The sequence below is a fragment of the Moschus berezovskii genome, chromosome 23 (genome assembly GCF_049115385.1).
Source record: "Moschus berezovskii isolate FMDL1 chromosome 23, NW_MosBer_1.0, whole genome shotgun sequence".
Classification (NCBI taxonomy): domain Eukaryota; kingdom Metazoa; phylum Chordata; class Mammalia; order Artiodactyla; family Moschidae; genus Moschus; species Moschus berezovskii.
The window spans coordinates 31,983,176-31,998,009 of NC_142482.1; the positions used below are offsets into that span (position 1 = coordinate 31,983,176).

The window sequence follows — 14,834 nt, forward strand, 5'->3', positions numbered from 1 at the left end:
TCTTCATCGTATTTATTCTTGCTGGAAATGTATTTTTGTGTTTATGTGTGTTCAACCAGGAAATTGTCTTTATGCAATTACCCGCTTTGTGTCTGATGGAAAAGTACTGTGCGTTTGGGGAAATAAGCTAATTTAACCATCATATTGTTTAGACACAAGGTGTTTATTGTGACTTTGTTGTTTTCATAGAGTTTTTGAAAATATACTTTGTTAAGAATTTGCAGGGAATTTTTTCAGAAGCTCATGACTTGTGAGTAACATGGGTAATTTGATTGGCTATGAAACAGTATGTTCTCTCTGAAGAGACTAGATGGAGTGAATTCTAAGTTATCAGACCAAGGGTGGGGTGAATCCCAAGAATCAACCTTGAAAAATATCTTTAAACTCACAAGAGGTGTCCTGTGTATACGGAAGCACAAATATTATTTGTTCTAAACTAGCAGAAGATCATTAAATAAGTTTTCCTAGACTGTTTTTAAATTTTATTTATACATCTATTTACATGTAAGAAATTTAACAAAATTGTCTTCTTTCCTTTTTAGGGGCCTTCTGTATAAATCATCTACTGACTGCTTGATTCAAGCTGTTCAAGGAGAAGGATTCCTGAGTCTCTATAAAGGGTTTTTACCATCTTGGCTTCGAATGGTAAAGTTAGGTTTTTCCTGCCTTTGTTTTTGTTTCTATTGTACTTAAATTACTTTTCATCTATTAATATTTTCCCTTTTCGTTTTTAAAAAAAAAAAACAAAACGAGGTGGGGCCAAGGGTTGGGGCCGAGCCCCACAGCTGCCCCCCCTCCCCTCCCCTTTTTTTGTATAATTTAATAAAGAAATGGTCGCGCTTCTGTTTTTAAAAAAAAAAAAAAAATATTTTCCCTTTTCACCTTGGCTTCTGGCATGGTTCTGCACCCAAATCATGGTTCTTTCTTTCTTTTCTCATTTTGTTTTCTTTTACCTCCAACCCCCTTGGTAGATTAAGGTAAAATAATTCAGTTACATCAGAAATGAATAGGTTGATAGTCTGATGTTATAAAGCCAATGGACAGATTGTTCTGAAATGTAAAGACTTTTGCTATTTAGCCAAAATATTACAGTTTGAGACAGGTACACAGATTTCATACTAGAGACCATTGTTATGAAAATGTCACTATTTCAAACAAAATTAGTTACTTTGATGATAAATATTAGATTATCCATTGTGGCTCAGCAGTAAAGAATTCACCTACAATGCAGGAGATCACCTGCAATATAGGAGACACGGGTTCAATCCCTGGGTCAGGCAGATCCACTGGAGAAGGAAATGGCAACCTACTGCATCCAGTATTCTTGGCCTGGAGAATCCCATGGACAGAGGACCCTGGCAGGCTTCAGTCCATGGGGTAGCAAGTCAGACATGACATAGCGACTAAACCACCACTGCCACCCATTAACACCTATCACCACAAAGCTCTGTTTAGGAAGGAGACATATCATTTTCATTTGGTTTGGATACTGTTCTTTACTAAAGTGAATTAACATGTAGAATTAGATAGACTTATCTAAGTAACATAACAAATACAGTAAAAACAAGGTACTCAAGTATTTTGTGAGTTAGAACATATTTGAAAAAATAGGAGTTACAGGTTTAGAAATTCAATCAGTGCTTTACACAATAGAGTATAATAATATGAACTGAGCACCTGTTCCATACAAAGTCGTGTACTCAGGGCCTGACTTTAGGAGGAGCCTAAGAGCCTCAGTTCCTGCTCCGGTGCTGCAGCCTCCAGTCTAGGTCGAGACAAACCCTGAGTGAGAGTTGGGAGGGGGCAGGGGGCAGGGTCATGGTACTTTCAGAATAGACAGCAAGTAAGGACCGCCTAAGCTAAAAGGTTAAGTAAACCTCATTGGAAAATGGATTTCTCATTGAGATTTGAAGAATGACTGGTACTTAACTAGGTTAAAGGGAAGAAAAGAACATTCTGGGTGTAGGAACTAGCTGGAGTGGATGATGCATTCAGAGAACTGAAGGAAAGCCAGCTGGCCAAGGCATGGAGATGTGGAGGAAAGAAGCCCAGGGTGAGGCCAGAGAGAGGCAGGGATGGGATTGGGAGGGGCCGTAGGGTCCATGAGAGTGAGGGGCATTGGCCTGATGATGTGTGCTTTTAGGAAGATCATTCTGGCTGCTGTGTGGGTTGAGGAAAGACCAGGAGTTGTGACAGATGACAGATAATGATAACTCAGACTAGAATATGGCAGTGGCGACAGAAGGAAAGGGTGGGGGGAGAATAGAAAGGAGATAAAAAGGAACACAACCGGATCGAGATGAGGAAATGGTTGGAGAAGGCAAAGGAAAATCGAGCTTCATTCCCAGATTCCTGCCCTGAGCAACCAATGATGTAGTTTCCTAAAATGGGATCATTTGCAGGGAAGAAGATTTCGTGGTGGAATCTCAAGTTTAGTTTGGATATGTTCAGTTTTGGATACTCATAGGACATCTAAGAAGAGATCTCTAGATGACTAGCTTTATATATTGGCCTGGATCTTAGAATCATGAGGATGGAGAATTATTATCAGTTATTATCTACACACAGATAATAACTGAAGCGCTGGGGATAAATGACATCACCAAGGGTAGTAGGTATCTATCTATTAACATGAAACTAACAGCCAAAGCCCTTGGCAATATCTGATACAAAAGCACACCTAAGCTGTAAAAGATTATTTTCATTGTCTTGATTATACTTTGAAGTTATCTCAAATCTATGGATATTAAATGGAAAGGAAGATTTTGACTTGGCCTGCATAAATCCGGTCCTATTATAAGTGCTGGTAACACCAAGGAATAAGATGGGTATTTTTTTGCTCTCAAGGAGCTTTCAATGTGATGGGAGAAGATGGACACGTGAGTAGTTAAAATTACAGAGATTATAAAGCTAAGATTATGAAGTCACTTGCTATATGGCCAGTGCTGTGCTAATCATATTCATGGCTTAACTCACTGAGTTCTCCCAATAATCTATTTAGAAGGTTACTATCATATATTTCGTTTATAGAGGAGAAAACTAAAGTGAAGTGTCTAAATAACTTGGCCAGGCTAGGTGGTTATTAACTTCTGGCATCAGGGGCTCAAACCCAGGCAGTCTGGCTTCTGAGGACACAGATTACTAAAGAGGTTGCCCGTGCTATGAACAAAAAATGAAAACTTACATAGTGGAGAAAAATGGCTTGAACTCTTCGAGAAGTCCCAAAAGGCTTCCCAGAGGTGCTCCCTGATCCGAGCTTTGAAGGATCAGTAGGTGTTTGTCAAGAAAAACCGTGAGGAAGCAACATAAGTAAGTCATGGGCGACCCCGAAATGTCTGGTGAACTGCAGAAAATTCTGTGTGGCTAGAGTGTAGGTCCGGAGAAGGCAATGGCAAGCCACTCCAGTACTATTGCCTAGAAATCCCATGGATGGAAGAGCCTGGTGGGCTGCAGTCCGTGGGGTCGCTAAGGGTCGGACACGACTAAGCGACTTCACTTTCACTTTTCACTTTCACACATTGGAGAAGGAAATGGCAGCCCACTCCAGTGTTCTTGCCTGGAGAATCCCAGGGATGGGGGAGCCTGGTGGGCTTCCGTCTATGGGGTCACACAGAGTCGGACACGACTGAAGTGACTTAGCAGCAGCAGCAGCAGCAGCAGAGTGTAGGTCGTCAGAGGGCAGGTGATGGGAAGAGCACATGGAAGAGCATTTATGCACCAGGCTGAGAGCATTTATGCACCAGGCTCCTTGGGGAGCCAGTTCAGTAGTTGAGGTGAAATTGCAGTAGCAAGCACCTGTTTGAACCCGGGAGCCATGTGCTAATATTTGCTTGGGGACAAGTCTACTGTGGCAGCAAAGTCGAAGCTATTGTGAAAGTTAGAACGCAGGAAGGGAAGTTTTGGCAGTGGTCTAGCCAGGAGATGATTGTAGAAATGGAGAGAAGGTGGATTTCAAGCACATTTGTGTTCGACCCCACAGGACGTAGTAACTGATCAGACAGAGAAAGGGAAGGAGGGAGAGAAGGGAAATGAGACTTTGATGTTTCTATGGGGAAGACCATGAGGATGTGTGAGACCAGGGATGAAAAACGAAACCAAGAGGTGACAGAGAACAGCCCAGAATAAAGGAGCAGTGAGACCACTTGATCTGACCCAGACTCAGGAAGTATAAATGACCTCACAATGAATACCTAATGTATGACAAGCTTTGTGCTAAGCTCTTTGCACACATAATTTTTTTTTAAAGTCTTACCAGAACCTAACATTATAGGTAGTTTGATCCTCATTTTTCAGATGAGAAAAACACAGCTCAAAGTATAAGAAACTCACTCAAGTTCATGTAGCTAGTATATGGCCAAGCTGGGAATTCACTGCAGATTTGTTCAACTCTAACTAAACCCATGGTCCTAACTAAGATGGTATACTGAGTATCTCAAGGTCCTGCAGCTCATTATGGAAGTTTTAAAAAAGAGACGGGGTGTGGTGATGAACAGAGGTTACCAGAGACAGACTGGCTAACCACCCAAGATCACCAGGGTGGCATGGCTTTGTTGATTTGTCACCGCGCAGGACCTGAGCGTAGAAGCCTGTTGACTCATGAGCACTTCCAGGTAAATCGGCCTTTGCTCATGCAACTGCCCTTCAGCCAAACTCACTGAAACCGATGACTGGACCACAACATTGGCTCATCCACATTGAGAAATATATCTGGCCAGTTATCTCAATGAAGTCCTCTGGATAGTTAAATTCAAACTATAGGGGAGCCAAGTCATAATCAGAAAGTTGCCTGCTGAACACAGAATAATAATAACAGGAAGAGCTTATCTGTAAACTTAATATTGAAAAAGATCAACCCAGGAGTCCCTGTGTGTTCAACCCCACAGTAAAAAGCATGTTATCAGCAGTTACGATAACATGGCATCATATACACTTGGATTCTTTTCAGTGGTACAGCTATGCCAGTGAGGAAAAAACAGGTAAAAGAAGGTACTGGCCATATGTCCTTCTGCAGAGGCTCAGTATATCCAGTCTACATCCTGTACTTGCTGTTTGGCTCTCCCTCTTTAACTCCTCTTCAAAACCCACCTAAACCTAATCCCAGTTCCTGACACTAGTTAGAGGTGGCATGCCCTCGCTTTGCTCAATCCCTGATTAATATTTATTTCCTTCACATAAAGTTTGGTTGCTAAGAGGAAGAAGTCTGATAACCAGAGCCATCAGGAATGACTGCCTAGTCTCTTCTTAACTGAGACCTCTGCTTCTAGATCCAATTGCAGTCATATCCGTGGCTCACGTGATTTTTATTGTCACAAGACTGTGGTGTTGTCGCAGCTTCTTTGTCTCCGTTGTCATACACTTAATTGACCAAAGATGTATTCTCCTAAATCCACTAGTGAATTCTCAGTCTACTAGTATCACCTGCTCAACATTTCTAAACACGTATGACATGAATGTTGCTATATAAACACTCTAAGCAAATACATTTTACATTCTAATTGCTTAAGTTTATTTCTCTATATCCTCTAGTGTGATTAGGGTTTCTCTCTGATCAATATTACCCGTAACTTAGGAACCACACCAGATAAGAACTGGATCCAAGACATACTTTCTCCGATGATTACTTCCAGTGTTTCCTCTGTGATCTCCATCTGTGTCTTTAGCATTTTTATCTTCTGTTATTGATTAACCTTCATCCCCTTCTTGGAGAAGGAAATGGCAACCCACTCCAGTGTTCTTGCCTGGAGAATCCCAGGGACGGGGGAGCCTGGTGGGCTTCCGTCTATGGGGTCACACAGAGTCGGACACGACTGAAGTGGCTTAGCAGCAGCAGCATCCCCTTCTAATTCCTTTTGGCACAGTGACACCTTCATACCCAGTTCTTTCTGAGGTGAAAGCCCTTTTCTCCACTTCATGTGCATTTTTATATTCATTATGTGATATACCAGGTGTTGGTTTTATGATCAAACTCTCAAAGGATAATCTTTCATCTCTGCTTTCAAGTTCTTCAGGGCTTTCTTGTCATGCTCCATACATTACACAAACTACATGTAGAAGAAAAGAGCCCAGCCTAGAAATTCAGGCATGCTGAGTCCTAGCCTTTTATCCAGTAATGGTCAGTAAAAGGAACCCTGGAATGGAAGTCAGAAGCCCAAGGTCCAACTCCACCATGCTGGCAGGCATCTGATTGCTAAGCCTTAGTGTCCTCATCTGTAAAACAGGGGTATCAATACCTTTCCTTTCCATTATAAATTGTTTGGGGAAATCTGTTACAAATAAGACCTGAAAATGCTTTGTAAATGATAAGGTGCTCTAGAAAGGTGAAATGCCAAAATATTTGTTTTCAGCCTAAGTGGATTCAAAGTGAGTTCATCATTCAAAGATGTGTATGCATATATGTAGAAGATTTATAATTGCTTTGAAATATGCACTAACTTCTTTGGTTAATCTTTCAGACCCCTTGGTCACTGGTGTTCTGGCTTACTTATGAAAAAATCAGAGAGATGAGTGGAGTCAGTCCATTTTAAGTCCTTAAAGATACAGTGTTCAGTATCATTGAAATGCGGGCATCTGCAACACACACCCCCTATTATTTCTACCTCTTTAGGAAGACACCTTACTCCACAGAGACTGTGATTTATAGGGGGCAGCACTTTATTTTTACCTGGAAACCCAAGTTCTCTTTGACTCCTCTTTTTGTTCACAAGCAATCTGATTGGATCACACAACACCACCCAATGAGACCCCAGCACAGCGTTTTCTAAGGAAGGATCAAATCCTGACCACTTAACTTGAGCGAGAAGATTCAAGCTTCAAGATGCTATGCTGTAGATCCTGCTTAGAGAAGAAAGTGCCAGAAGGGAGACAGCATCTCAGACCTGAAGTGGACAGTAGGGATGTGGAAAAATACATCCGTACATAGGGACCAAGGAACATACTTAATGTGTTGTGTCAGTATTTACAACTGAAATCTGATAACTCACTTTTCTGTTGTCATTAAAGTGCATATACTATAAACTAAAGGGAGGTGAATGAATAAACATTTTGAGTTTCCCTAGTGTTGAAGGAGGTTGATGTAACTTTTCTTGCCAGGAGAGTGACAAACAAAAGTTTGGATCTCAAGGGAAGAAGCCTCATTCTCTCAGTGCCCTGTGATCTGTGTTCATTGGTTAGGTCTCTGCCACATAGGCTAAGGACTTCATGATAGCCACAGACCACATCTTAATGAAAACAGAAAAGATTGTCTGCTTTGTGATATATCCAATTCCAGACTGAATTTGTCGCTAGCTCTTAAGAATCTCAATATATGAAAAATGGGGCTTATTTGATTAAAGCTCAGGTGGACAGGTCCTTTTAATAAAGAAACATCTGGTATCATCAGTCTCTCAGTGGCATTTAAAAGCAAAGGTAACATGAAGTCAGCCGACATACAGCCTCTCTTAATCCCCCCTTCCCTAACACTAAGGGCCTGATAGAGAGGGAGGGAGAACTCAGAAATCAGACGAAAGCTGTCTCTAGCCTGAATCTTATTCAGTCTGACAAAGCTTCCTGCCTAAAAAGTGATAATATAAATTGCCTATGGTACGCAATTCACAAGTCACTGAATCGTATCCCTTTTCTTAGAAAGGTGAGAGATTTCTTCACATTCACCTCTGTACCACCCGTTCCCCCAGCCTCAGACACTGGGCATTTCTGGATGGATAGCTACAGTTATGGGAAAAGGCTGTAACTGTCAAAATAGGAAAACTCCAAAAGCTCAGACCCAAGAGAGACATTGGAGCTGACCAAACAGGATTTATCACGGGTATGGATGATGTTGAATGGAAAGAAGTTTACAAGGGTTCTGTGGTTGCCCTAATGTATAATCACTGCCATTTAAGAGGGAAAGTATACTTTCAAATATATTTTAGTGTGATGTCCTTATATGTAGTGGCTTTTTTTTTAATAGAATTTATAGAACATGGAGTTTAATCTCTTAAAATCTTTAGGCGATCTACTTTTCCATTGTATTTGTCAACTTCTATGAACTGAGTTGTTAAATATACTTAATAATATGTACTTAAGTCCTCAAATTATCTGTATTGGAACCACTTTAGGAAACTTTGTTTTTTGTGTGTATTTTATAATTTTGTAAGTCAAGTAAATATTAGATCAAAATAATTATATGCAAACTGGACCATGGAAAAATTTATTTAACTTTATTCTTTGAGGGGCTCGAGGTGAAAACATTGCTTACATAATGAGACTATTCCTTGATGTCTGGATTGGAATAATTTGATTTTTTTTTAAACCTGAAATGACTCCTTGGGATGGTCTGGTTTAACTGTCTCATTTTTTATGTTGGGAAACTGAGGCCTGGAGAAGTAGAGTTGTTCCTGTAAATAATTTATTCAGTAGCAGAATCAGGATAAAAATACAGATCTTCTAATTATTGTTACCACTGACAGTTATTATACACTAATTAGGTACTGAGTAAATGTCTCATGTCACTTTTGCAACATCCCAGTCCAGGACTATTGAATCTTCCAAGAACAGGTTTTTCTTTATGGAATTTGTTTGTCATAGACATTTAAAATGAATTTGAATTGCCTTTGGCATACATTCTAGAATGGAGTCTAAAACACTTTACCTAAAACATGAAGACCCGCGAGAATCTGACCAAATCGTGTAGATAACACTTAATATCCTAGCACAGTCATACTTTTCCAGTGAATCATTTTCATTAATGTGTCTTGGAACTTTGCTTTATTTTACCAACTTGAAATCATCTTGTTCCTCTCCAGAATAACCCACAGTAAATAAAAAAATAACTTCAGTAATTTTGTGTCCACAGTGAAAGACTAACATTTCAGTCTCACTTTCTTGTAACATAACTGTACTTGGTATTTATCTTCAGCTCAGTATCAATAATACTTAACCTCTAAGTTTCCTTTGCTTCGCTTCCACTTTTTTCCCTTCCCAGATGATTTTTTTTCAAATGAAATAGCATATATCTAAATAGATAACATTTCTTAAATTTGCTTTCAGTGAGGAATAATGTATCTTCATCAAGTGCTCCAAATGTTATTTTAATTATAAGCCACTAGTGGTAGGGCTCAGTTCAGTTCAGTCGCTCAGTCATGTCCGACTCTTTGCGACCCCATGAATCACAGCACGCCAGGCCTCCCTGTCCATCACCAACTCCCGGAGTTCACCCAAACTCATGTCCATAGAGTCGGTGATGCCATCCAGCCATCTCATTCTCTGACGTCCCTTTCTCCTCCTGCCCCCAATCCCTCCCAGCATCAGAGTCTTTTCCAGTGAGTCAACTCTCCGCATGAGGTGGCCAAACTATTGGAGTTTCAGCTTTAGCATCAGTCCTTCCAATGAACACCCATGACTGATCTCCTTTAGAATGGACTGGTTGGATCTCCTTGCAGTCCAAGGGACTCTCACGAGTCTTCTCTAGCTAGTAGCATTTATTTGCCATTAGGTACTCAACAAAATTTACAGATGGTATGAATCAATTAATTTTGTCTTCATTATTTGAAGATCTGTGACTGTCAAAAGACTAGTCTGAAATTTCTTTCATTTTGCCAAGAAAAAAGGAAGGAAACAAATTCAAGGAAGTTTTAAATGAGAAACTGGTTTTCTGTCATCTTTAAATTTTTAAGCATAACCACTTATGTACAACTGAAATAGTTATTCATGTTTTTTTCTGTCTAATGAAAACAGATTCCCTCAGGACCTCCATTGGAAAAATCTTTCATTTAATACTTGTTGGTTAAAAAAATCTTTCTTTTAATACTTGGTGGTTACTTGAGGGTGAAAATATTTGATGCTCTGCTCCCCAGTTAAACCAGAGCCCTTTTAAAAATGATTCCCCCAAAATACATATATTATTGAATGCCAGGAAGTGTGGAGAGAAGGCTGAACTTGGATTCTCAAGATCTTTATCCTATTGGGTTGATCAAAAAAGTTCATTTGGGTTTCTCCATAACGTTGTGTGGAAAAGCCCAAATGAACTTTTTGGCCAACCCAATATTTGGGGATTTATTCTGACAAAGTAGTATAATCAAGTCCCTTCATTTCTCTTGATGGTCCATTTCTTTTTAAGATGAAGTGGTTGAACTCTAGAATCTTGCACATATACTTGAAAAGAGTCATTATATTAATGGCATGTTAAAAAAAAAAGATTTTTTAAAATTATTGGAATTTCCTTTTTCCTGGATTTATTTAATTTCTCATGTTTTAAGATGAGGAAAGTTTTATTCAGGACTTACAGCAGAATACAAGTTTTTTATGTGGCTGGAGATCCTTCACCTAGCAGGAGACACATCTTCCTTCAGGCAACAGTGGGCATGTCATCCCACCTTCTTAGCTTCAATTACTCCTTCACACACACACAAGAAAAATTAAAATCTTTCATAGTGTATCCAAGCCCCTCTCAACCTGGCTTCAACCCATTTTTCTAACATTTGCATTTCAGTGCACACCCACACTCTACCTCCTCACAAACGCATCGCCCCTGAAGATGTTCTTCATTTGGCGGCTTCCTAGGCAGTGTTCATTTTGTGCTCTTTGCCTAACATTCTTCCCCACCACTACCACTCATTTGTCTTCACTTTCCCTGGTGAAGTCCTACTTTAACATCTAGAATGATCTCTGAAGACTTGAAGACCTTCAACACCTCTGTTCCCATGGCTTCCCCTCCTGTGGATGTCTGTCTGTCTGCGTGGACATGAGTCTGCTTCCCCTAGATGAATGAACTCCTACAAAGACCATCTCTGTTTCTCTTTAAAACTTCAAATAGAAGTCAATTAGAAGGAATCTGCTGAATTCAGATTGGTTGGGGGTGGGTGGAGAGAAAAAAACATGTACACGTGTAAGTCATGTGCTGTGTTCTTCCTACCTTAAGGATAATTATATCATGTCAGTAACACTCGGTTTCATGTGATTCCTTACCATATGCAGTGCTTAACTGCATTTTCAAAAGATCATGTGTCTTTAAACAGGTAATTTTAAAGAAGTGGTCATCAGTTTAATACCTATCCTACAAAAATCTAGAACTTGATAGTTTTAAATAATACAGAATATTTGTTTGATGAGCAATTAATAAATATGTGATATGTTTATATTATTCTTCCTTTTAGAGTGTGTATGAAAATTGTCTCTATTTGTACGTACATTTTACCCCTTCAAGTGTTTTATTGTTTCTGAATTCTGAGGAGTATGTGATTATTTTTCTCTCCCCATACTTTACCCCTAGTGGGCTGCTGTGATTGTCAACAGCAGCAGGATCCACTTTGTAGGTTTGATAAAAGCAGATGAAGAGGCTTAAAGATGTCTGTTTGCTGAAAATATCTGGTAACAAACAGGAATATATGTGAGTAAATATAGCGCATCATTCTGATTTTTAAAATAAATGCTTTAAAACGCCTAATGGGTTGTCAAGGGCTTTGTTTGTCCTCGTGAGATTTCGTCCTGGTGCGTCTTTGAATTTAAAATGATAAAAAATTTAGAGACAATTTTTAAAGCTTAATCTTTACTTTTCAGAATTGAAACAGAAAGTAGCTTAATTTAAAACATCAGATTTGAAATGTTTATATTAGCAGAAAGAACACTTATACCTTATTGCTTAAAACTCAGAAAACTAAGATCATGGCATCTGGTCCCATCACTTCTTGGCAAATAGATGGGGAAACAATGGAAACAGTGACAGACTTTATTTTCTTGGGCTCCAAAATCACTGCATATGGTAACTGCACCCCTGAAATTAAAAGACATTTGCTCCTTGGAAGAAAAGCTATGACAAACCTAGACACATATTAAAAAGCAGAGACATTACTTTTCCGACAAAGGTCTGTCTAGTCAAAGCTATGGTTTTTCCAGTAGTCATGTATGGATGTGAGAGTTGGACTATAAAGAAAGCTGAGCACCAAAGAATTGATGCTTTTGAACTGTGGTGTTGGAGAGGACTCTTGAGAGTCCCTTGGACTGCAAGAGATCAAACCAGTCCATCCTAAAGGAAATCAGTCATAAATATTCATTGGAAGGACTGATGCTGAAGCTCCAATATTTTGGCCACCTGCTGTGAAGAACTGACTCATTGGAAAAGTCCCTGATGCTGGGAAAGATTGAAGGCAGGAGGAGAAGGGGACAACAGAGGATGAGATGGTTGGATGGCATCACTGACTCAATGGACATGAGTTTGAGTAAGCTTCAGGAGTTGGTGATGGACAGGAAAGCCTGGCATGCTGCAGTCCATGGGGTCACAAAGAGTCAGACACAACTGAGCGACTGAACTGATCAGTATTGACTGTTTCTTTGCTGTCACATCCTTAAATTTTTGTTCTTCAATGTTCTGTTCCTAGCCTTCTCTCTCTCGGAGGATGTGTACATTTCTGTGACTTCAGCTACTACACTTGGACTGGTAATTCCTAAACACTAGAGTAACTGGCACTTAGCAGATGGTTGTTATTGTTTAGTTGCTCGGTCGTGTCCGACTCTTTGTGGCCGCTCGAACTGCAGCATGCCAGGCTTCCCTGTCCTTACTATCTCCCGGAATAGAAGTTACCATTATCTGTGTTCCTGGTCCTTACTCATTCCTGCAGCTTTACTTATGTTTTCTCAACTGCTCCCTTTATGTCTCCACCAGGATGGCCCACAGTCCTTGTGAGCTCAAAATTCACAATCATTAAATCAGTATTTTTTGTGCCAACACTTTCTCCCTGCCCTTTACAATCTGCTCTTCTTCAAGAGTCTCTGTTGCTCTACACACCTTGTACTACAACCAGGAGACCTTCAGGACACCCTTGACTTTTCATTTGTTTACTTACTGTCCAAATTACTTAAATACTGCCCCAAATACTTCAATCCATTTATAAAAAGGAAACTACAGACCAATTTCTCTTATATACATAGACATGAAAAAATCCAGGAGCACCACTTTACACCCATTAGGATGGCAATTATTTAAAAAACAAAACACTAAGAGTTGATAAAGATGTGGAGAAACTGGGACCCTTGTGCATTGCTGGTGAAAACAGAAAATGATGCAACTGCTATATAAAATCATATGGGGCTGCCTCAAAAATTAAACACAGAATCATCACATTATCCAACAATTCCACTTCTAGGTATAACCCACAGATTGAGAGCAGGGACTTGAACAAATATTTATATACCAATGTTCATAGTAGCATTTTCACATAACCAAAAGGTGGAAACAATCTAAATGTCCACTGACAGATGAATGAATGGATAAACAAAATGTGGTGTGTACATACAATGAGAGATTAGTCAGCTTTAAAATAAGGAAATTTTGAGACATATTATGACATGGATAAATCTTGAAACCGAATGAAATGAACCAGACACAAATGGGCATATAGTATACGATTCTACTTGTATGAGATACCTAGAATAATCAAATTCATACAAATTGTAGATTAGTGGTTACCAGGGCTGGAATGAGGGAGAATCAGAAGTCAGTATTTAATTAGTACAGTGTTTCAGTCTGGAATGATGAAAAGCTCTGGAGATGGACAGAGGTGACTGTTGCACAACAATGTGAATATAATTAATGTCATGTCACTGAACACTTAGAAATGATTAAAATGGTAAGTTTTATATTATGGATATTTTACTGCAACAGAAAAAAAATCAATCTGAAAAAAGTTTAAAAATGAATATAGGTGTGAAAGATACTATCAGATTCAATTCAGCATTATAAAAAGAATAATACGTCATCCCCAAGTGGGATTTATCCCGAGAATACAAGGTTGGTTCAACATTCAAAAATCAATAAATATAGATAAATATAAATAAAACAGACAAAATTTATCTCAATAGAATGTGAAATGGTATTTGATAAAACTCAATAACCTTTCATGATAAGAGCTCTCAACAATCTAGGAGCAGAATGAACTTCCTCAACTTGATGAAAAGGATCTAAGTGAAACCTACAGCTAATATCACACTGGTGAAAAAGAGAAGGCTTTCTCCCTAAATCAGGAATAAGAAAAAATATAAATTCTCACCATGTCTAGTCAAAACTGTACTGGATATCTTAGCTGTTATAGTAATGTAAGAGAGAGAAATAAAGAGTATAAAAATTAGGGAGATAAAACCGTTTATTATATAGCCATATAATTGTGTAGAATTGTGCACATTCCCAAGAAATTTATATAAAAAAAAGCTACTAGAATAAGTGAGTTTTTGAAAATCACAAGATATAAGGTCAATATATGTGTGTGCATGTGTGTGCTCAATCGGTCGTGTCTGACTCTTTGTGACCCCATGGACTGTAGCCTTGCCAGGTTCCTTTGTCCATGGCATTTTCCAGACAAAAATACTGGAATGGGACACTTCCTCTTCCAGGGGATCTTCCTGACCCAGGGATCAAACTTGAATCTCCTACATTGGCAGGTGGATTCTTTACCTGGGAGTCACAAAACTATAAATATAGTGCTATTTACTAGCAGTGAAAAATTGGAAGCTAAATTTTTTTTGTCAATATCATTTACAATAACATCCAAAAAACGTAAAATTTAGGTATAAATCTAACAGACTACATGCAAGACTTGTTCACTGAAAATTATAAAACAGTGCTGAGACAAAGTAAAGAATACTACAATTAAGAGAGAGAGAAACCATGTCCATGGTCTGGAAAACTCATTATTGCTCAGATGCCCTTTCTCAAATTGATCACTATCTTCAATGCAATCCTAATAAAAAAATCTCAAGATTATTTTCCCCCAGAAATGACAAGTGTATTCCATTGAATTAGCCCAAAAGTTTGCTACAGCTTTTCTGTAATATATGGAAAAACCTGAATGAATTTTTTGGCCAACCCA

The 14,834-nt window shown here is 39.0% G+C and overlaps 1 protein-coding gene across 4 annotated transcripts in view; it reads left to right on the forward strand.

The window, feature by feature from the left end:
• SLC25A27 (solute carrier family 25 member 27) overlaps positions 1-11,373 on the forward strand; it is a 29,093-nt gene extending 17,720 nt beyond the window's left edge. For 2 of the 4 annotated variants that reach the window (XM_055406794.2, XM_088831055.1), the window contains exons 8-9: positions 543-645; positions 6,453-11,373. In XM_055406794.2, coding sequence (XP_055262769.1) covers positions 543-645; positions 6,453-6,524 — 175 coding nt within the window. In that variant the 3' untranslated portion in view covers positions 6,525-11,373. The remainder of the gene's footprint in view (positions 1-542; positions 646-6,452) is intronic. The other 2 variants (XM_088831054.1, XM_055406795.2) reach the window with 2 other exon arrangements.
• Positions 11,374-14,834: the final 3,461 nt, after the last annotated feature.